Source organism: Hippoglossus stenolepis, chromosome 5, assembly GCF_022539355.2.
Source record: "Hippoglossus stenolepis isolate QCI-W04-F060 chromosome 5, HSTE1.2, whole genome shotgun sequence".
NCBI classification, from domain to species: domain Eukaryota; kingdom Metazoa; phylum Chordata; class Actinopteri; order Pleuronectiformes; family Pleuronectidae; genus Hippoglossus; species Hippoglossus stenolepis.
Window position 1 is genome coordinate 1,706,794 of NC_061487.1, and position 24,285 is coordinate 1,731,078.

Genomic DNA, 24,285 nt, shown 5'->3' on the forward strand with positions numbered 1-24,285 from the left:
TAGCTAATTATAGACCCATATCAAACCTGCCCTTCATTTCCAAATCCTAGAAAAAGCTTATGCTAACCAGCTGTGTGATTACTTAGATAGTAATGGTTTGTTGGAAGACTTTCAGTCAGGATTTAGAATCCATCACAGGACAGAAACAGCACTATTAAAAGTTACCAATGACCTTTTCATTGCATCAGATAATGGACTTGTCTCTATACTCGTCCTAGTGGATCTTAGTGCAGCATTTGACACCATAGATCATAAGATTCTGTTACAGAGACTGGAACAACATGTAGGGATTGAAGGAACGACATTATGCTGGTTTAAATCGCTTTGAGTGGTCATCAAGACTAGAAAAGTGCTATAAAAATACAAATCATTTACCATTTACCATCCTCCATGCACACACAAGTTAGTCATGGAGTTCCACATGGTTCTGTCCTTGGAGCATTATATATGCTCCCTTAGGCAACATCATCAGAAAGCACCACATACACTTCCATTGTTACGCAGATGACGCCCAACTGTACATATCTATGAAGACTGATGAATCTAGTCACTTAGTTCAACTTCAGGAATGTCTCAAGAACATCAAGGCCTGGATGACCAAGAACTTATTACTTCTAAATTCAGACATAATTTACGTCATTGTAATTGGCACTTAACATTTCAGAGCTCTACTGTGAGGAACCTTGGAGTTATGTTTGACCAGGACATGTCATTTGACCCACATATTAAACAAGTCTCTAGGACAGCTTTCTTCCAACTGTGTAATATTGTGAAAATTAGGAACATCCTGTCTCAGAAGGATGCTGAGAAACTAGTCCATGCATTTGTTACCTCTAGGCTGGATTACAGTAATTCTTTATTATCAGTATGTCCCAGTAAGTCTGTGAAAAGCCTCCAGTTGGTCCAAAATGCTGCAGCAGAGGTACTGACAGGAACTAGAAGGAGAGATCATATTACTCCTGTCTTAGCTTCTCTGCATTGGCTCCCTGTAACATTCAGAATAGAATTCAAGATCCTGGTCCTTACAACCAGAGCCCTTCACATTCAGCCCCTTCATATGTCAAAGAGATCATAACACCATATTGTCCAAATAGATCACTTCGCTCCCAAAACACAGGCTCTCTTCTGGTTCCAAGAATCTGTAAGAGTAGAATGGGAGGTGGAGCCTTCAGCTACCAGGCTCCTCTCCTACTCTCGGTTTGGGAGGCAGACACTATCTCTACATTCAAGGCTAATCTTAAAACGTTCCTTTTTGATAAAGCCTATAGTTAGGGCTGGATCAGGTGAGTCCTGAACCATCCCTTAGTTAAGCTGCTATAGGCCTAGACTGCTGGGGGAACTCCCATCATGCACTGAGCACTTCTCCCCTTCTGCCCCCACATTCATTTATTTATCTTAATACATGTCACTAGCTATGTGTTTTTTCCCTCCCATAGTCTCTCTCTTTCTCGCTCTCTTTGCAGGTATCTCTGACTCCATTATTATTATTATTATTATTATTATTATTATTATTATTATTATTCATAATATAGTAATAATAATAATAATAATAATAATATGTAGTATTAATTAATTATCATATGAACTGTTGCTGCTATCATTCATAATCAATAACATCTTTACACTGTTATTGTTTTCATTATAACTAGTCAGAGCTGATACCTGATGCTGCACAGTTCCTGGTCTCTCTCCTCCTCTCTCTCCCCCTCTCCTCCCTTTCCCCCCTATCTCTCTCTCCCTTCTCTCCCCTCTTTTCCACCCATCTCTCTTCTCTTCCCCATTATTCTCTGCTCACCCCAACCTGTCGAAGCAGATGGCCGCCACATTCTGGTTCTGCTAGAGGTTTCTTCCAGTTAATGGGGGAGTTTTTTCTCTCCTTGAGATAATGTATATTGTGATTTGGCGCTATACAAATAAAATTTGATTGAATTAAATTAAAGTGACACCACCCTGGTGATTTGTCAGGCAGAGAGGGTTTAATGAAAGACACTGTCAAATTGCATTAAGGGAAATGTAGGCTCCAGTGGTTTTGGGCTGTTATACTAGAGATTCTACAAACTGCTTGTGGAAACAGAGATGACACTGTAAGCAGTGACTCTATCATTCATGTTGATTCATAAAATAAAAAATGATGTGTGTTGAAACTGAACTCACTTTTGCAGCGTTTGGCCAAGAGACCTTCGTTTTCTAACTCTTTCCTACGGATGATATTGGCTCTGGGTCACAGCCAGAGGACGGAAGAGTGAGGACAGGAGGCAGTAAAATAGAGAGCACTCTGTGTGTTATTGGTTGTTGGGTCATGTGACCACACACACAGATAGCGGATTAGTACATGTGAAACAATTTTAACCTCCGCCCTCCTGATTGGGTTGCACGAATTAAGCATGGACTTGTCTACATGCTTTGCACACAATCCTTTAAAAAGCCTGGATTCAAGAATTCACATCTTTACATAGATATTTGAAAACAGAAGAGAGTTTACCATTTTGAGATCTTTGCAGTAGATCTTGGTAAACCAGTGGTTGAAGGACAGAGCTGCTACTGCTAACGCCAAATCTCTGAGAGCAGAGGAAAGGAGAAACCAGAGGGATTTAAACAGAGTATGTGACTGAGGTGAAGTAAGATTGGATGAGACAGTTAGATCTCACCTGCTGTCTAAGTGGCTGAAGTCGTGCAGGTTGAACTGTCTGCAGTTGTGCTTGTAGTAGATGTTGTCAACATCCTGCCAAAGCAGGGAGCCATTATACACAGGGACTAACATTCAGTTCATGTCAAGTGGCTTTAAAAGGTCACTGAATAATTCTATTAAACAAACAAACAGCACATTTAAGTAGCATGTGTTGCATTTTTACATTTATGATGATTATTAGTAGGAATACAGCAGTGACATACCCACTGAATCTCCTCTATAAATGGCATCTCATGGAAATCACATAGAGCAGCATAGGTATCAGAGAATCCTCCTGAGGAACACACATTGAAACACACGCTCATCATCATCTGTGCGAAGAGAACAGACACTTTCCCTTTTGATTCAAACATTCATTCATCTCAACTGTGAGGACCTGATCAGATCTATAATGTACAATCTATAGGAGCATCAGACTGTGTGAAGAAAATACCTTGTGGTCCAAAAAAGCATTTGCAACTTGACTTTTTGAAAAAGCAACAGTTCTACAAGATGCACAGGCTAAAGTTAACAAATGGCTCAATCTCACATGTGACCTCAGACACTGTAAAATGAAAGGTTCATACCACAGCAGCCAGGCTGACTGTTCATCTGCTCCTCTATCACAGCAGTCAATGTGATGAGTCTCTGCTGGAGATCTGCAGGAATCGTCTTTAATAGCTTTCTGAGGAGTGAAGGGCAGGAAACACACTGTGTGTATCACTGACTGTAGCAGCTCTGTGAGGATGTGCTACAGATTCATCATGTTAACAAGCATGCATGACAATGCTCACATGCAGATTTTTAACATGTATAATGTTAACAATGTTCACCCATGGCAACATTTGCTCATTAGCCCTGTGCACTAAAACACAATGTCTATAGTTTTGCAGGTATTTTACATTACATTTCATTTAGCTGACGCTTTTATCCAAAGCGACTTACAATAAGTGCATTCAACCATGAGGGTACAGACCCAGAACAACAAGAATCAAGAATGTACAATTTTCTTCAAGAAAGCCAAACTACAAAGTGCTATAGGTAAGTGTATAAGTGTGTTTAAGTGCTACTAAATCGCTACTTTAAAAAAAAAAAAAAGTGAAAATGTTATCCAAGTTTGTGAAGGAAGATGTGTAGACTTTCTGCTGTCCTGATGTCAATGGGGAGCTTGTTCCACCATTTAGGAGCCAGGACAGCAAAGAGTCGTGATTTTGTTGATATTTGGTAATAAACTGGACAAACTGAAACTTTGTCCTGATGATTATCTATCTGATGGAAAGTCAGTCATTATACAACTCATCCTAACGGAAACTGAAATGTTTGTACATGGAAATCCATCATGTTTCAAGCAGCGTTGCTAATTTAACTTTTGTCCTGAGAGTGGTCTGTGGAATTGTTCAATAAGTTTTGTCAATGTGAGCGTATGTGTGCTGAGGACATTTCATGTCTTCATGTTTTGAGATGCAGACAGCTCAAAGGTTGTACCAGAATACATGAGTGTATGAATCCAAATGCTTTAACATAAGTCACAGGACTCCTTGGATGGTTTATGTGAATCCTATGTTCATAGTCACCAGATCTTTAACATTTATGGGCCACTTCTACACACATGGACCGATGTGTTAAACAGTGCTCTCCATCATCTTACACCAAATGTGTGCAGTCACTGTCTGTAGACTGTGTTTAACGTTCACATTTTGAGTTAACAATTTGGACATTTTTCAGACTATTTAAGGACCCAACAGAGGGATACAGTATATCGATTCAGATGGTGGTTGGAGACTATGTACTCATTACTGTGCATTCAGGTTGTGGAGTGAGACCCACCCTGGAGATGAATCAGGGAAGATCCTCTTCAGTGAAGCAGTCATGTGAGTGACCATGGCCTCAAGATCCTCAACATGCAATACGCCGAAAGACAGAGTCTGCCTGTCTGTCTCCAACACGATCTGCAACACACACAGTACTTATACATGCATGATGCTTATTGTCAGTAAAAACACACGTTTATTTTGAGGTTCACTTGTACCTGTGTGAGACTGTGAATGTTGATGGAGCAAACCTCTATGTAGCTGAAAGTGCTCTCCACCTGTACACAAGACACACACACACACACACATGTTGACCCTCATTGATATACATGTTCCTGTAACTCTTCCTCCAACCTAAACCCAATTTTAAGCTTTACCTTGAAACTGTATTTGCATAGCTGTAAAAAAAATAAAACGCTTTCAAATGTCTATAAATTGAAATTATTTCCACCAAAGTGAGTTTTCCCCATCTCTTCCTCACCATTCCACACTCAGTGCCCAATAATCAAGAGAAATGATTTCAATTTTCTTTCAGTTGAATGATCTGTCTTTGTTTTGTAATTGTGGGATATGGTTTGATGAGGGAAATTCATTCAGCACAAGGATTAAGCCATGAGGCTTTAACATAACAAAATGCTCTGAATGAACTGTATATATTGAGTGAGGTAAGAAATGTGTGGAGCTTAACATTAACTGCCCTCTTTGCCTTTACTTCCCTGCAACGACACTCGTTCAAGTCTTGGTAGTTTGCTGTCTAACAGTTCGCTTGCCTCATTCCGGATGTTTTAAGTTGTGATTTACCCTGACAGGCTGCTTGTTCACGACCAGGTAACCTCTCCACAGACTCAGCACCTATAACAGAGACAGGTTGGGAGAGAAAGAGACACGGCAGCAGTTATGGGATGGATGGACCTCTAGCTCCCCCAACATTTGATCTACTGTATTGTACCAGGATTGCTATTTAATTTGTAGTCACGTCAGGTTTTAAAATGAGATTTGACACAGGGCTTCAAGTTCAACAAAAGACCATAAACCAGATTCACAGTTAAGACATACGCAGTGGGCTACAACACTGGTTAAACAGGACCGGACCATAATACATAACCTTATGCACTGAACACAAAAAAGCAGACAGGGAGAGAAGGGCAGCTGAACTAGGATACTTGAGCTGTTTCATGAGTGAACATTTTCACCAGTGATGCTGGTTTGATCCAAACCAGGATTCAACCTGTCATGATGACACAGATACCTGGTTTCCATCCCCAGTAAAAAATAGTAAATGTGACATTCATTATCAGTGACTCACCACAAACGTGTCGGACGATCTCCCACATGTCTGAGTGGAGTTGTTCAGAACAACAGGCGTCACCAGACAGACTCTCTGAGGTTTCAGCAGCTCTGAGATCTGATCTGTTTAGAAGGAGCACAGACAGGAGCACTGTCACCTGAACTCCATCTGTCGTGATGACTACTGCTGAACCTTCATCATCCTAATGAACACAGCTATGACGGCCATATTTACTGTGGGTGAAAACTGCAGCACATTGCTCAGATTTTACCGTCTGTTTAAAATAACTGGGTTTAGACAACACAGTCCTGATGTGTTACAGTTCATGTGATCACTTCACACGTTGGCCTTCAATGACACGAAAGGAAAACAAGGAGCTGAAACTGTACTCTAAATACTCTTAGTGAATATGTATTTAGCATGTATTTGGACATTTGATGAATAGGATGTAGCTGTAAGAATCTGCTAAGAACTCAAACTCCTCTTTCGGACACTGAGAGGAGGCTGCTGTTAAAACAGAGAATACATGACAGTATTTAAAATAGGTTTTTATAATAACTGATAAATACTGAACACTAATAAACCCATCCTGTCCACCTACCTTATATCTGCTCATACATAAATAAGCTAAATATGCTTTATTTCTGTGTCATGCTGATACATTTGGCATTTACAAAGTGTACATCTTCTGTTAGTACATATACAAAACAAGGGTAAAAAAGAAAAGAAACCCCAAACTAATCACATACAGAATATATGCATAATATACATAAACTGACTCCATTAAGAGATCTTTTTCTCTCTTCTCTTGGGCCTCCTCAAGATAACTCGCTAATTTATATGTTTCCTAAGTAAACAGCCAACTCAGTGTTGATGCATCATCCAAATTTATAAAACTAATATCTTTTATCTTACAAAGCAAAGTATCACACAGACCGTAGTCATAAGGACAGTAGGAATCAAAACATCATTGGAGAGCACATTAGACAAATCCACCCTCCGGTTTCCCCAGTCAGAGGTAAAATGGCTGACCTCTGCTGTGCACACACTGATTATATACAAGACAAGTTCTCTGGACCATATTCACTTTCTATCATCATCAAAACAGACAGTAATGTGAAGTCCTTCATCAGTCCATCATCTTTTGACCTGAGCAAACACATTCTGAACAAACAAATGTTGATCTGTTATCAGAAAAGCCTCAGCAGCAAACGTCAGATTACAAGAACAGGCTCACGTATTCAGACCAGGAGACTTTGAAACCAGTCCAGCTGTGGTTTGCTAAACATGCTCATGTCTCTGATGCTGCACATGTAATGCAGCATGAGCTATTCACACATTTATTCCACATCTGATTACACAATCTCACCTCTGTTTCAAAAGATTTTCCATAGTTCTGTGAACTTTTCCCATCGTTGTTTTTGGCATTAAACTTGTAATTGTTTAAAACATTTCTGCAAGTTTCAGATCATAAACTACAAAACAAGTAGATTCTTCTAATATCTAGCCTTCTCTCACTGATATAAATAAGCTGGCTGAGACAAACCCCTCTAAAAAAGTTTCAACACAAACTGAACATTAGAAGTTTAATGAAGGAGAATATTTACCAATACAGAATGGTTTGTAGAACTTTGGCTTTTCCATTCTATTTTCTAACTAAGATAAAAGAGCTGGTTAATCTTACCTTGCAGGCTCTGAGAGATGGAGTCCATCCTGTAGTCTTCAGTAAAACACTGGTATCAACGCACAAACATCCATCTGTGATCAACCTCTGTACCAATCCACCCATACACACACATCCTGTTCCACGTTGTGCGTCACTATAGCAGTGAAGGTAGAGGAGCCAGAGCAGGCAGTAACTTAGTCTAACCTCCCACACTGAGAAAATCACCAGTCTGGTTGAGTTTCAAACTTGTGTTAAAAATCCACTGGGCTGGAAAAAGGTGACTTAAAGAGCATCAGAGTGGTTGAAGAACTTATTGTCAGAGAATCTGATGTGTGAGATGAACAGGTGCTTCTCTGTACACTTCAGTACTGTGGCACATGAACAGCCAGGGTGACAATGCTTAGGTGACATGGAACCACCAGGGGTCCCAACATGCATATAAATCAAACATAAATGTCATACCTTGTGTTGGAAGTGTTTTGATTAATTATCATTCGAATGCCATAACTTAAATATCCTCCATTAAATGTAAATTTACTGCATTAAAAATCCACCTTGTATTAAAGTGCAACAATTTGAGCAGAGATGTATTCATGAGAAAAGGCCCTGATCCACACCGTTGTATTACACATAGACATATTGGATTATTAATACAGATCATTGGATGAGTTACAGGCGTTTTAATGTTGCTGGTTGAAGTGGCTTTTAATTCAATTACGACAATAACCTTTGGGTGATTAGACCTTTAACAACACATCATATTTCACATAACTAACATTTTATCATAGGGTGTACTGACACTCACCCTATGTCAGAGCAGAGTAAATCATATGACATTCGTCCCTAAAATGAATTCAGTAAAAATATAACCTGCATAAAAAAGAAAACTTACAATAAAAGTTACAATATTTCAAGTTGCGCATATGTATATTGTACTTCAGTTCTTTGATAAGAGCATTTTCTTTTTCATTGATTAGATATTTTGGCTGGAACATTTGGACATTATTCAAACATTCAGTCTTTTATTCTCTTGCTCCGAAATGTTTTATCCTTTGGATTACAGCTGTTCTGCATACTCCGAGCTTCCAGTTCCTTCTCATAGAACTATGTGTTTCTTGTAGTTCCTCGACTCAGATGTTTGCTTCAATGAGCAGAACCATGTCAATAAAAGGCTGTTTTCACTTTCATATGCTGTGGTGACATTTTGTGTTCACTGTAACTTTCTAATTCATACCAGCAGAGAAATCTGTCAGTGTCTATCCTTCGACTTTCTTAACCCATTTCAAACTTACTAGTTGGTGGCTGAGGACCAGAGAAAGAGCTGGGTTGACTGAAGTTTCTCGGCTAAAACGGTTCTTATAGGAAATAATGTTTGGGTTAGAATACAGGCCGATCATGACTGGAAAACAGAAGACATACATTTTGTAGGGCCTTGACAGACTGCCCCTCCCACCTGTACTAACTAAATGAAAGAACAGAAGCATGCAGCAGTTGTAGGCCTATGAGTATGGTTTTATTTTTCATCAGCTGTACAGTGTCTCAGCTTCAACATGACAGAGGATTCTTCTGTTTTCTAGCTCTTTAAACAGGGATGTTTTATAATCTCTGTTCCCTCAACTCTGACGAAACAAACAAGCAAAAAAAGAATTCTGCAACATGACTGAGAACACATGTTGTCCTGCGGTCACAGAACTGATGCTGCTTAATGATTGATACACAAGTGACAGTGTCAGTATGATGCATGGAGGTTGATTTTCTCAGAACCCTTCTTCTAACATGTTTTCTCTGATAACTAATCAACCTGTAGAAAACCCCAGTGACCTCTACCCAATGGCCACAAACCAAAACTGTAAAACAACATCAAAGCAGAAAATGGCTCTGAACAAGAGAATACAAAGATGGTTTTGGTTGGTTAGGAAGAACCCAGTCTGGTTCTGACATGTTAACCACATAACAGAGAAGCTCAGTGTACTTTTTGACCAACACATCCCCCAATCAGCGATTTAAAAACTTTAAAAGGATTTACAAGAAATCAAAAAGAAAAAGGGGCTTTAAAATATGTATTTACATGAAAGTCACCTGTCACATCATGGATTATGGTGGAGAAGGGTGGTGTTTGAGGGACACACTGACTCACAAGGTAGTCTGGGCCAAACAAAACATGAACTGGCTTTAGAATGGCTGATAATTACCGTATACAAATTTGAGTTTGTTACTGCTGATTATTTCAAGTGAGATACTCAAATGCATTGAAATAATCTCATGTTACTTGATGTTTTTGGAATGTTCAAACCCACAACTACAGTTACATATTTCACCAATCAAGATTATCTGTAATTGCTCCAAGTTAATGTGATGAAAACTGTCTATGTTCTTTTAAAACAGGGAGGAAGAAGAATATTAACTGTGAGTTATAAATAGCCCCCAACAGTAATAAGTACGAGAAAATAGAAAAAAGTTCAAAAATAACTTCATCTCAAACTATGTTGATAATTTAGCAGCTATCTCAAGTATGTACTGTACATGATCTGACCGAGGGCATGTTTCCATTAGAATGAGGCTAAAAGATGTACCACAGTTATGAATCGCTCTGTTCATTTTAATGTACCTGCCTCTCTCATTTATAAGGAAGGACCCTTCTTTCAATATCCTGATCTTCAATAGGAAAAAATTACATACAATATCTATATACAAACAAATAAAGGCCAGGGATTCGCAAAATGTTCTGAAACATTCTCAAGCAAGAGAGCAGAAAAATAAAGTGATGGTGGCAGAGCAACATACACAGAGGAGGTGGTTTCCTGCTGAACATTAACGGCAGAGTGCGTGGGTAGGGACTGACACAGGATGTGGCTTTGTGTAGACACAAGTAGCAAAATAAATGATTCATTCAATAGACATTCACCTTATGAAAAAAGCATTTAGAGCAGACAGCAGTCAGTAATTAGCTTGGACAATATATTTGACCTGTATATGAGATGACACAGGATCAAGTATTGTGTGTCTGTGTCTGTGTCTGTGTGTGTGTGTGTGTGTGTGTTTGAGACCCACAAACATCAGTGTGCAGCAGGTTGACATACATGGATGTGAAGTTACTGTGGAAGTATTTACATGCAGCTTCCTTTCTTTGTGCATGGATATTTTTGCTGTCACCAGTTTGTGCAGCCACTCCAAAGCGCCAACATGGCTGCTGTTAAAAGCACATACAGATGAGACATGAGGTGAAGGCTAAGGATGTGGAAATATTAGCTTTACACATAGTCTGGCTACACGTGTGTGGCTGCATGTTGTGTTCACCGGTCCATCATGCTCAGGATCATCTCTGGCGTTAGATCGCCATTGGCGGCAGCAGCTGCCGTTTCTTCATTCACAGCCAGCTCAACAGTCTCCACCCCTTCCCCCTCCAGCCCAACCCCCTCCACCGTCAGGGCCACTCCCTGCTCCAGAGGTGTCGCTGCAGACGTGTCACCCTCCTCCTTCTTCACTATGATGTTCTCCACCGCTCCAGTGCTCTCATCCTCCACCTGAATGATGGCAGCAGCTACAAAACACAGCAACATGGACAAGTTTGACTAAAGCTCTCTTATGACAGAGACAATACCAGCTCAAAACCTCAACAGCGTGGAGAAGAATCATAATGGCTGTAACTAGGGGTGGGCGATTTGCAGCTTTTACCACGGGCATGCAGATGGGGAAGACTGGGGATCGACCTGCCAACCTTCTGGTTGGAGGACGAACGCTCTACCACTCAGCCACAGCCATGTGTTGTGTTGTGTTGCCTAATTGATGAAGATGTTTTGTCTACTTGCATGTGTTTTCTTAAGTTGCAGTGCGTTGAGCTCTCAAGGCCACTGTAGTTGTGAGATGCGAGGTGCGTTCACGTAAAGCAGCCGGTCAGTGACTTTGTGGAAGAACAGTGGAAACAAAGAGTTCCCTTTTTGATCCACAGCCGCTCAATAATCAGAAGGCCCCGACATTTATATTCAACTCGAAACAAAGTCATTTACACTGTGTTTTAAGCCAAAATGTCCGCTGATATCTTCAGACGACGTGCATTCACATTTATACAGTGATTTAGAGGAGATTTCAAAATATCGATACATCGCAATTTAGCCTAAAAATATTGTTGTATTTGTTTTAGGCCATATCGCACAGCCCTAGCTGTAACCACACCTAATACAGAAATATAATAATCATCTATTATCTATAGTACATGTGCTATTACATTACAAATATTGCCAGACTAAATACATTTTGTTTTCCCACATAGTGCTCTTCTCACCAGCCGTTGTCTTGGCAGCCACTCTGACTGACTTGATAGGTGTCGGAGGCTTAGGGGCATTCTTAGGGGGTCGGCCTCGTTTCCTCTTGACTGGTGGCTCGTCGGGGGCTGGGACGGGGATGGCGGCAGGGGCCTGGTCCAATTCCATGCTTTCTGGGTCCTCATCTTCCTGTAGCAGTGATGATTCTTCCTCTCCCTCACCCTCTTCCTCCTCATCGGGATCAACGGGATCCTCCTCTGAATGACAGAGAGATACAACAAAGACAGATGTAGTAGTCTGAGTTGAGTGAACAGAGTTTTTGTGCCAATCATGCAACATCAAATTCTCACCACTGTCATCATCGTCATCTCTCCTGCTCCTCATCTTTCTCTTTCTTCCTCTTCTCCCTCTCTTTGGGGTAGGAGTTCCGTTCTCAGCGTCCTCAACCTCACCACTGCAGTTCTCAGAGTGGCGTGCCATGGTGTTCTACAAGAACGCACTGTTATACACTGTTGACTTTTAAAACATACTAGCCTTAGCCTGTGTTGAAGCCTGTAGGAAAAACACTTCAGGTGTATTACAGCTAAACGCAAGTATCCTTACCCTGCGAGTGAAGGTCTTGCTGCACTTGGGGCAGACGAAGGCGGTGGGGATAAAGTTGGGGTCGTGGTAGCGTTTGAAGTGCATGTCCAGCAGCTGCTTCTGTCTGAAGGTTTTTTCACACTGGCTGCAGGCATATGGTTTCTCTCCAGTGTGGGTTCGACGATGCATCACCATGTGTCGCTCCTGTATTCAGCAGCATAGGAAACACCAAAACTCTGAAAACCTTTAAATTACATTAAAAGGTGGCCATGGTACACATTAAATAATAACCAGCTAAAAAATTTAACTGGTGGCATGTGTCAACTAGGGATGTCAGGATTACCGATTTTACCATAACCACAGTTTCATAATGCCATGGTTTCATAACTGTAAGAATTGTATGCACTACGATATCTATGGCGTCCTTCCTTTCGTGAGTCACGTTATTTGAAGTATGGTGAAATCTCCTCTTGTGAGTCATGATTTGTGAGTATGCTGCGCTTGTTTTTGTGTGCGAGCTACTTAACTGAAACGTTAGTTGAGAAGAGGGAACTGACGTAACAGCCATATTTTCACCAATGCTGGCCATAAAACTCCATCGGAGGAGTTCACAGCGAGAGGAAAAATCCTTGTTTACTTTCTGTTTCTGATCATCTCCTATAAAAACTATATAATCGTGAAAACCGTGATATTTCCTCTGACAATAATCGTGGCACCAAAATTTTATATCGTGACATTCCTAGAGGCACTCATACCTGATATTCAAAAAGTAAATTACATATTTGCAGAAAGAATGGCAACCCTACACATCAATTCACAAAGATTAAGAAGATATTGGATAAAGCACTGACCTGGCGGCAGCAGTAGTCACACATGTCGCATTTGAACCTTTTCTCGTTCTTATGGGACTTCTGGTGCTGGATCAGAGCGTAGCGCTCGTGGAAAACTGCATCACAGTAACGACACTTCTTTCCAGTCTCAATAAACGAGTGCTGCTTTCGAAGATGGACACCTGGAGGTGTACAAGGTTAACAAAATTAAAAAAAGGTTATAAGAGGAACAGCTTGCCAAAGTCAACTGTGTGAATGTGTGCATTTGATTTATTATCTTACCCAAGTCACTCTTCCGTGCGATAACCGTGTCACAGTGTGGACAGTGGAATTTCGCCACGTTTTCCGTGTGTTTCTGCAGAATGTGCATTTTCATGGTTCCACTCTGGGTAAAACGGGCGTGGCAGATGTAGCACTCATAAGGTTTCTCTCCTGGAAAGAGGGTTTAACATGTACACTGGTTTATTACTGTTATTACCTAAAGTATACATTTTAACAATGTCATATCCACTAGTATGGCAGAACTTCAGTGGTAACATGTGAAAATTTTGGTTTTGTAGTTGTTTGTGGTTCGCAATTAATGGAGGAGGGGTTTGTTAGAAGGGCAGATGACCTCCAAACCTTTTGATTGGAATTTATCATTGTCCTACCTGAGTGTGTCCTCATGTGTCTCTTCAGCTTGTACGTGTCTCTACTGGCGTAGCTGCAGAGACTGCACTGGAATGGACGCTCACCAGTGTGGGATCGAATGTGACGCTTTAGTTTGCTCACCTACACAGACAAACTTAGAGTCACTGCACAGAACATTACAACTTTACAATAGGTCTGCCATTTTAGGCCATGCTCTTAGTAACTGCTCTGGACTCTGAAACAGAACGGATTAACTTGTTAGAAAAGCACATAGTAACTTCCCTCCTCCACTGCTGCTGGCTACACAACTGTGAATTTATCTTCCACTCATCATCACTCCTGAATGACAAGATGTCGACAGAGATAAATGTATGAGCTGTAATGAACAGAAATAAACTAAAAAATCTGTGGTTGAGGAGTAGAGCGTTCGTCCTCCAACCAGAAGGTCGGCCGTTCAATCCAAGTCTTCCCCATCTGAAGCCTACCCCTCATAGAAAAAAGTGCTGCTAATAGATGCACTGTATGCATGTGTGTGTGTATGACTGGGTGAATGGCAAACTGTACTGTAAAGCACTTTGAGTGGTCATCAGGACTATAAAAGCGCTATATAAATACAAACCATTTACCATTCACAACTTTAACATCAAGCAGACATCACCACATCCTACCTCCACACTGGCATAGTCGCACATGGAGCATTTGAAGGGTTTCTCATGTGTGTGTTTGTAGCGACGATGACGAACCAGCTCTCCGCTAGTCACAAAAGCCATATCACAGTCTGTGCACTTGTGTGGACGAGTTCCTGTATAAATTTAAAGAAACATGGAAGTTGTTCTTGCATGTGGTTAAAAACAACAACATTCTTATGTCTCCTCTTACAATAAAACAAAGCACATGTTTTTATGAAGATGGGTGTTAGTGTATACCGGTGTGTGTGTTGAGATGGTTTCTTAGCAAGGTGACCGTCCTAAAGGCTCTTCCACACAAATGACATTTATGTGGTCTCTCATCTGTGTGGCTCTTCATGTGTCTGTCCAGGTTGGAGCGTCGAGGGCAGGTGTAGCTGCACAGTTCACACTGAAATGTCTTCTTCACTCCTGTAACACAACAAACAACAAATGTTAAAATCTAAATCCCACTGCCTGATGACAACTATATTAGATAGTAGTTACTATATTAATGACTTTATCATCAATTATAATGAATCACATAGTAATATGATGCATTGTTGTAGGGCTGGGCAATATGTAAAAAAATCTTATCACGATATATTTTTTCATCAGTCGATATCAATATATATCGTGATATAAATAAAATAACCTGAAAACAACTTTGCACATATGTGTATACATGTACAGTGTTCATATATATATATATAAATAAAAAGTTTTTTTGCACAAAACAGATTTTACTTGCTTTTACATTCATCCTGTGCCACTGCACTTTACTTATACAGTAGCATTTCATACAAACCACGACAATGAAAGGGTGTATATAATGTACATACTCCGAATTGTTTCTATTATTTATTTTTATTCTATTGCCTTTTTATATTTCTTAATTCTCTTGTCTACCTCATCACTGAGGTGCATTACTATGTGGGTCAACAAGTGACTCTGCTCCTCTTATGTTTTCTAATCACCACACACTTAGAACTGATCTTTATAAAAACCTGCTGAATTCATATTCATGTTGCTGGATGAATGTGGAAACAGTGAAGATACAACACTGCGTTACGTTGTAATCTGTGGGAAGAACTTCTGTCTTCAGGAGTGTGTTTCTATGTGTGTGTGTCCCCGCTCATCTCTGCCCCTGATGTCCTGTCTGTGCGCATCACGTTACGTCTGTGTAGCATGTTTAAACATGTGTCTTATCTTAGAGAATCAAACAAACACAAAGTAAACTAGTGTGTCATAATAACTTGTGATCAGTGATGGTGTTTATTGTTAAAGTGTAAAGTGAGCACAGGTCAGAGGGGGAGTGAGGAGGAAGCTCCGACAGAGACTCCGACACAGGACGACCGGATCTTTAATGAGCGCCTGTCTGATCCTGGAGCAGCGCTGGTTATAATTATTCAGCGGTGGAAACCCGCCGAAACTATGAACGTAGCGGAAACACGATTATGTTCTGTCACTGTATCGATGCAGAGTCGTCCAACTCTCTGCAGGAGCCTAAACATTAGAATGTGTGTTGCTTTTCCGCTGCTCTGTGCTGTGTTCGTTCACCTAACTTGATGTGGGTGTAACTCTATTCCAGCCACATGATTGGTTCGGCGCAGCACTATGCTCATTATCATTGGCCGTTCGTGTTGTTTGTCAAAATATGGACGGGATGAGTTCTATCAACATGTCTTAAATCTCTATCAAGGAAAACCTATATCACAATAATTATCGATATCATTTAATCGCGCAGCCCTACATTTTTGTAATACACTAAAGTGTGATAGTCTTTACCTCAGGATATTTTAAAAGCGGCGGCAGCGGGCGGGTGTGTGAGGAGGTATTTTAGCTTCTACACCGTAGACGGTAAAGTAACAAACAAAGATAAGGCTGATGGTCATCAAGTACAGGGCAGCTGGCTTACTCTTCAACTACGACAAATCTGTTAACTTTTCACACAAGTGAAGCAGTGAAGGAGGCACCAAAGGTGAGCAGAGCATGTCAACTGTTCAACCTAATCATAAACCTTGTTACAGATCATAACATTAACCATTCTAAAAGGTGAGTACACGTCAACATGAGTAATGCTACATGTTTTTTTGTTGGTGTCCTTGTGTAATTGTGATTCATTATAAGCGAGGTTGGCTTGTATTCTTGCTGTTTATTCTCCTGTTGATTGAGGGAAAAAACTGATATAGAAGCAGACAAATTGATTACAGTGCATGTTTTTTATGGTATCTCCACTGTATCACAGATTATAGAATAGCTACTTGTGTTGGCAATTGAGTGATGAGTACAATCCATGACATGCAAAGATAACTAATACTTTAAAAAAAAATTATCGTCAAAGGTTTGCAGAGGCAGTTTTCAGCAGATAGCAGTTTCTCACCTTTCTTCTTGATCTTTGTAGGTTTGGGTGGTTTCATGTTGCCCACCACTTTCTCAGCATTGACCTCAGACAGAAGGCCCTCCTGCTGCTCTTCTTCAAAGTCATAGACACTGACGTCCATATCCTTATCGCCTTCAGCGTAACGCAGGCGACTCTTTTTTCCCTAGAAAAACAGCGACTCATTAAATGTCATATCATCAGCAGATCAAATTTTAACTAAGTCCAATTCAATAACAGAGTTTCACTTTCACAATAACTTATCTTACCTTTTTGGTCTTTTTCAACATTCCAGATGGAGGCTGATAGTCTGGATCTTTAGCCCAGTTTGTGTCATCATTTGGAGTCTGAATGGGTCCATCTTCCCCTTCCAACAGCTGGTTCCCCACCTCCTCATCTTCCTCTTCATGGTGGGCTTGTCCTCCCTCCTCTTCTTGCTCCACTGTCTCCACCTCCCCATTAGCACCAACCTTAACTACCTATACATAAAACACAATCATGGTTGTTGACCAAATGTTTGTGAGGTTTTATTCTGCAAGCATGAAGCTAAAAAGAGAAGTCATGTTCCCAAATGAATTCAAATCAGCCCATTCACTTATTTGCAAAATGTCAAATTTTTTGACATAGTAGATCTTACTTTACATGGATGGAAGTGCCATTTTGCCCGACAATCTACACTTAATAACCCATAATGACAAAGTGAAAGGGTCTGTTAACTTTCTGAAGCCACTGCATATTAGAGGTATTGTTAGTTTCGCCCAGGGACGGCAGAAGGGCTGGTATCAGATAAAATGAAGCCAATTAAATTTAGGGCATTGTGCTTGTCCACCTGAGGCTGCCAGCGTTGCAGCACTACCTTCCTTTACGACAGCATTCAGTGCATTTTACTCACACATCTGTAAACATTTGAATTAGGTCTTCAAGGCTCCTCCTGAATCTGTGGACTCAAGGCCTGTATCAACCAAGTTTCCATTGGTAAAACATAGTCTGTTTAACAATATATGTAATACCCGAAAGAATCAGAGAAGACCTAGCCACGATCAGTGTTAATCATGAAGGAAGCACGACGGGCACCTTCTCTGGAGGGGAGGGACCTGTCTCGGAGGGCACCGAGTGATGGCATTATAGGAATGCTAGTGTTAGCAGCCATGGCAAGGAATGAACAATTATTATATTAGTTCAAAGTGAAAGTTATCTTTAATATGCTAGAGGCTTAAAGGCTTCTGAATGAGTTGAATTTGTCATCTGTCACCACAACAAGCAAGTGAACTGAAACCAGGAAAAACAGAAAACCTGAATGGATGGACTGATGCCCACTTCCTTAGCAAGGAGGATGAATTATTTCCATAAGTTAAATTAACTTAAACTTGTTAATTGAAATCAGCTGCAACATTTGCGCCGACCAGGTGTCTTGCAGCCAAGACAAGTTGATCGACCAGTGAAAAATTCAGATGCATCGGTGCCAGTGACATACCACATTGATTAATAATGCTCTAACTCCAACATTCTCATTAACACAGATCATTGAACAAAACATTCATCTAGCAGTCTGACAGTGTTGAGTGTTATTTACACAGATTTAAATGCTCGTTTGGTGTTTTGATGATGGTGGTGGAGTGCACTGTCCAGAACCTCCCATATGTGTTGAGCTGAGTTGAGATCTGGTGACTGAAGGTCACCAGGCGATTGTGAGAGGAGGGCATCTGCATTTGCTGTTTCTGTTCATTTATACAGTTTTTTCTTATTATTTGTCACATACCTGTATTAAATCATTACAGCATTATATCCTCGCCTTTAGTCATATCATATAAATACCATAGGCGATTAGAAGTGGGTATACGCAGTACACCTGCGTTTAACCTGCAATGCACTACTGATTTATACACATTCATGAAGGTTTTTTCTTCTTCTTTTCTTTCTCAGCAGGGATAGTATATATTTTACAAACTGATCTGACTTGAGAATAATTTTTTCTGTAGTTTATTTAAAAGATTTTCCTATCTTTGTGCATATGATGTTATAAATGAGTGATAAATGAGTCACAGTTCTCTCAGAAGGTAGAAAAGGGAGTTTATCTGTGTAACCCTGTGCTGTTAATATTGTGACAGTAGGTCTTTCAGATTTGAATTGTGCTAGAAGTCTAACAAAAATGCTAAAAAAGGTAAAAATTTGTTTACTTTACACTTACAGTAACAGATTCAAATGAAGTTCGTTTCTGTCAGGGACCCGCATGCATATGTGTTGATTGTCTAAGTTAAAGCCTAAACAATGAGTGAGTCCATTTAGTCGTTTTCAGACATGACCTGCAGATAAAGTGCGGAGTATTGGGTGCAGACTTTATCCGCAGTTTGCCTTTCACACATGCAACAACACAGCGTGAGGCTCTCTGCACAGACACTTTCACATCAGCAACAAAACCTCTTTATTACTCAGACGAGAGGTGGTGCAGTTGGGTGCAGCAGGAAGTAATGCATTTAGTCCGCTTCAGAGATCACGAGACACACACACACTGTCGTCAGCGCTTATCACAAACTCTCTGGCATCTTTGTTAGTGTCTTCTACGTGTGTGGCTGCGCTTTTTCACCTGGAGATGTATATTTTTTTCACTTTTGCATCTGTCAAGTGTTAGAATTATCATCAACCCCCCCAACTCACTCACGGTGAATCCAGGGGGGGAGCCCCTGCCATGGATTCACATCAGATTCTCCAGACTTTCTGCAGACTTCATACTACGGAGCCAGGAGGAGAAAGTCTGCAGATAATGCGGAGGCTCTCACTTGGACATTGCGTTCACACATACATCTTCTCTGGAGAAAGTGTGGAGAATCTACGGATGTCTGAAAGCAGTTTTTTTGTACCTGGAAGCCCTCCGGAAGTGGCAGGGTGTGGCAAATGACTGGGTCTCCATCCTTTGGCATTGCAGTGGTGTCAACAAAGGTGCCTTGCTGCAGGGCCTCCACAGTGGTGGCAGAAACTGGCACCTGGACCAGCTGCAGCTCTCCCAGGCCTAAAGCTGCCTGCTCCTCCATGTTAACCACCTGAGGACAGAAACACACCAGAGATCAGCTCTCATGTCTGGGCAATATACAGGAAATCAATTAAGATAAATGCAAGACTGGAGAGTTAATGGTCTACAGACAGCTTGTAAATGCAGATGGTCTCCATACACCACACAGAAAAAAATGAAACAGCTGGAGATTGTATGATGGTGGGAAGTGGTTTAAAAAGAGCACCTACCTGTAGTGTGATGATTTGAGTCTGGTCCACTGTTGTTACAGTTGCTTGGTGAGCAGAACAAGCTGATGACCCCCCCACTGCAGCATCTATCACCTGCAAGTAAGTAAACTTCATGTTAATAGACTGTTGTGTAAAATGTTGGGAGATGCAGCAAACACTGTCCTCACAACCAGGTGATTTAATTTCTAACAGACATCAGAACAAAGTACAAACAGAGCCAAGCCCACATCCTTATTCATCTCAGACTGGGCAACAGTTATGTCGCATCAAACACAAAGGTCATTAACAGTGACCTCACCTCAGTCTTCATCTGCAGCAAGGTGGGGTCCAGTGAGTCCATAACCATCATTTCAACACCTGGTCCATCTTCTACACCAACCCCGGCCTCCATTAGCTGTTGCTGGGCCTGGGCGGCTGCTACCATTTCTTCCCCATGACCTGAAACACAACATTGCTCGGTCACAAAATATTTGACCACATTCTCCACAAAGATAACATGCAATAGAAATGTATGATACGATCTGCTCTTTTAACAGCTAAACTGAAGAATAATATCATGCCCAACTTGTAAGAACCTTGTTCAAGGACGACTCCAGCTTGTCCCTCTACCACGCCCCCGGCCTCTGCAGCTTGCTGGAGGAGGTCAGCAACCATGGCGTCCTGGCTGTGGACCTCCACCTCCCCTACACCCTCTGATGGCCCTGCATCCATGCTGGGTTGGTTCTGAAATATGAGATTGTGGAAAAATCATAATCATGAAGTGTTTTGCATAACACCCCAGCTTCTTAGTTATTTCCTTAGACATTTTGTGTCTATATTTGAAAAGGACAAGGAAGACAGACAGAAATTCAGTTATGAATGCAAATTGTTACTAAAGCTTGCTGTCAGTAACAGCTGTGCCTTATTGCTCCTACTTCTCACCATTGCTGTTCCTCGTTCATAGAATTTTCTGTAACCAAGCAACCAACTACAGAGTAGAGTATCTGTTTCCTGTTTACACCAAATTAAGTTTTCAGGTGTGTTAGTATGGATGAGATAAATTATGATTGATGTGGCAACACACAACACATCTCTGACAGAGTTAAATGTTGTCTTCAACACACTATGCTCACCTTCAGGCTGTTACCTGCCTGTAAAGCTACAAGAGGGGTTGGGTAATATGTCAACATATGGTGTGTACCCTCATGGTTGAATGCGCTTATTTTTAGTCACTTTGGATAAAAGCATCAGCTAAATGATATGTAATATAACACACACTGATACATTCACTCTTAAATGAAGCTTCTATCCTATTTTGTATTCTTCTAGTTCTGAGTTCTTTTGATTTGATTATCATGACTACTATGAGATAACAAGTGATGTCACAAGTGGAATCCTTCAACATAATGACACTGGGGAGGGGGGGGTTCAGTGTTTGCTTTGGGTATCAGTCTCACTTTAATTTATCAGACAGTTGAAGGGATTCTTCCCCACAGTCTGCATACAGACTAGTGCCTATTAGTTTCAACATCTTAATATGGAGAAAGATCTCCCTTTGTATTTAAAAGAAACCAGAGTGATCAAGAGAGACTCCCACAACATTTGTCTAAGCTTACTGCTGATATTTGTTCTCAGATTTATCAAGACATTCTCATTCTTCACAAACTTGAATGTCTAAAGCAGCTTTTTTCCAACTGGTTTACTAAGGCACATATGAATAACCAGAGGCTTTGAAATGATTTATCAACTATTCAAAAGCTCAAATTCTTAGTGGCCATTCTTTTTTAATCTGGTCAGGTCAGTTTGATCCAAACATTCACTCTGATCAATGAATTGTCTACATCTACATCTTACAACTGAGTAAAACTATTTCAATAATTTCCCCAACAGATGAACCTAAAACCTAAAAATTGCTAAACTTTGTTTACCTGACAATAATAATATTTTGTATGACCTCATTTAATGAGTAGTTCTGAGATTTTAAATGTAATATTAGCACTATTCTCCAGCTCTGGGAAGAGAAATTCAGCCTACAAAAGCCCAACGACCCATTCTATATGCCTGTCATTATGGATGTTGCTCAGTTACAGCAAGTCAGTTCAGGGATGATTTTCTTACCCAGTCTGATGTGGATGCTGTGCCTTGTTTCCTAAATGTTGTTCTTCTGACTCCCCCTTTCCCTGATAATCTTTAAAAGGGCATTATCTGTAAGCATGTGCTCAATCCTCACACTGTCTAATTTCCCTCCCATTCCCTTCTTCTCTTCTGTTCACAAGCACAAATGCCCTGTTACAGATTTACTGAGTTAGTGATGTGTGACTCTTTCCAAACCACTTAGATTATCCACTTTGACAGATCCAGGACTGTGTAGGAACACTGGATTTTTACATCACTTCAACAGAATGGGCAGCTAGAGGACCATGGGGAGATATTCTATGAATTTGACAAAAAGTGTATTGGGTTAGAAATCCAATCCCCACCTTTAAGGGACTAAATACAAACAACGTGTTAATGTAAACCCTATATATACACATTTGTGACAAAGACGGGCACAGATGCACAGGCATGTTTGTGTAAATGTCTAACATCTGCTTGTCTTCAGTTTTTTTGTACACTTAGTACATTTTTATGTTGTTGAATTGGTTGAAGCCAGAGAGGCTGTGGTGCAGGCCTTTATAGATCTGTTGACATATGGTACAAAAGATCCACCATAACATGGTAGAGATGATCAGTGTCCAGTCTGGCAACTGTCGCCTCCTTGCACAGAGTTTATACAGGGGTGTTTTTGTAGCTCTCCAAGCCGAGTCGTAGAGGGAGCTCTCTGCTGTAATATATAGCTGTGGCCATGAGGCTCTAGGTGGGCTTAGAATAAGAGACAAGCGGGCGACGGGTGCAACAACAGCTGACTATCCCGACCACGGCGACCAGAGAAACGGGAGAAATACTCGATAATGGCAGAAGTCAGCGATTGGAGAGCACACATCGTGTGTTAGGTCTGAGTGGATCACCGAGGATCGTTTTGCTGTCAATGCTTCGTCATTCCTTTTTTCCTCGTTGGCCCTATCCTTCCGATTTCCGTGTGTATACTCCGCTACCGATGACATTTCAAAAGTATTTAATGCCTCAGCTACAGAAACTGGGAAATCAAAAATTGGACTCGGGTACCGACGGGGACCTCGCTGCTGTCGACACTTAGTCAGTAAACATTTACTGAGGGTCCTGGGTGGGAAAGGGCCTTGAGCTAACCTAGTTAACTCTTAGCTAGCTTCAGATGCTACATGGGTCTTCGAGTAAAGGTCTCGTTAAATAATGTCATGTGGCAAAACTCAACGAAACATCTCCTGGATACACAGGGCTGTGCTGTAGGTCATGTAGTTGTGTTGCCATGTGCATACAAGTGTTTAGTAATATACTTTACGTATGTTCATTAAAACAAGCTAACGTTAGCTGTGGGCTATAACTTAAACCCGCCAGTTTCCATGTCGTCAAGGCTGTAAAGACGGGAAACAAAGAAGCGAGAAAATGGACGCCTTGGCCTAAACTCTCCCACCAGAGCGACGAAGTGCCCATAACTTATTCTCGACGACATTTCCACAGATGTGTGTGGAAAAACAGCGGGTTGTATAATCATTTGTTGGAACTTCAGTTATTTAAACGTATTTTGACGGCTTTTTCAATAACGATAGAGGGAGACAAACACTCTCCGACGAGTGCCCGGACCTAGAGCCCCATCGTGACACCTAGAGGCCGATTAAAGATCCTGCAAACTCCCCCTTATCAGAAAAGTAGTGGTACTTTACCTGTGTTTAGTGTGTTTCTCTTCCCCTTTAACAAGGCCCACAGCTCAGGGTGTCTGCTACAAAGTTTGACAGGCTGCTGAGAAGTGCAGGCTTCTTCGCAGTTTGTTTTAATCCCTCTCCCGCTTTAGCAGAGTAGCCTCTGCCACAAAATGGCAGTTGGCAGCTCAGTGCGCCTGTGCGGCCGCTGGGGGGTGGTGTCGAAGCCTCTGCACACACCCTGATTGGCCAGGAGGGGCGCCCCGTTGGAATACATGGAAGGCCATTTGTCACAATGGTGGGAACGAGGCTGCTTTCACGACCCTCGGACATGTTCACTTTCACCACAGTCAAATAAGGATAGCGACTAAAAACCTTATGAGAAATTATGTTTATTTCAAACCAAATAAATACAGCAATACATTCAAAATGAGGTGAGCGCAGCTGTTAAATGCCATGGCATTTGAGTGTAATTTTGGTTTATGGTTCATATTTACTGTGAAGCTTTCAG

At 41.0% G+C, this 24,285-nt stretch overlaps 2 protein-coding genes across 4 annotated transcripts in view; both read right to left on the reverse strand.

Annotated features, from left to right (window-relative positions):
- Positions 1-8,772, reverse strand: part of carmil2 (capping protein regulator and myosin 1 linker 2) — a 53,484-nt gene extending 44,712 nt beyond the window's left edge. For both annotated transcript variants that reach the window (XM_035157216.2, XM_035157214.2), the window contains exons 1-9: positions 7,452-8,772; positions 5,786-5,889; positions 5,281-5,331; positions 4,698-4,757; positions 4,496-4,617; positions 3,256-3,353; positions 2,893-2,963; positions 2,649-2,722; positions 2,483-2,558 (exon numbers count right to left, since the gene is read on the reverse strand). In XM_035157216.2, the coding sequence (XP_035013107.2) occupies positions 2,483-2,558; positions 2,649-2,722; positions 2,893-2,963; positions 3,256-3,353; positions 4,496-4,617; positions 4,698-4,757; positions 5,281-5,331; positions 5,786-5,889; positions 7,452-7,479 (684 nt within the window). In that variant the 5' untranslated portion in view covers positions 7,480-8,772. The remainder of the gene's footprint in view (positions 1-2,482; positions 2,559-2,648; positions 2,723-2,892; positions 2,964-3,255; positions 3,354-4,495; positions 4,618-4,697; positions 4,758-5,280; positions 5,332-5,785; positions 5,890-7,451) is intronic.
- Positions 8,773-8,924: 152 nt separating this feature from the next.
- Positions 8,925-23,957, reverse strand: ctcf (CCCTC-binding factor (zinc finger protein)). Of its 2 annotated transcripts, none has more exons than XM_035157221.2 (16): positions 23,799-23,957; positions 20,595-20,742; positions 20,318-20,457; positions 20,020-20,112; positions 19,641-19,820; positions 17,052-17,261; positions 16,786-16,948; positions 14,664-14,834; positions 14,406-14,539; positions 13,758-13,878; positions 13,390-13,539; positions 13,129-13,289; positions 12,299-12,481; positions 12,046-12,181; positions 11,716-11,952; positions 8,925-10,974 (listed from the first exon to the last, which is right to left on the reverse strand). In XM_035157221.2, the coding sequence occupies exons 2-16, from the start codon at positions 20,728-20,730 to the stop codon at positions 10,727-10,729; spliced, it is 2,463 nt and encodes an 820-aa protein (XP_035013112.1). In that variant the 5' UTR covers positions 20,731-20,742; positions 23,799-23,957; the 3' UTR covers positions 8,925-10,726. The 2 variants fall into 2 exon arrangements, with proteins under 2 accessions (XP_035013112.1, XP_035013113.1); XM_035157222.2 differs by lacking the exon at positions 23,799-23,957 and adding an exon at positions 22,117-22,448.
- Positions 23,958-24,285: the final 328 nt, after the last annotated feature.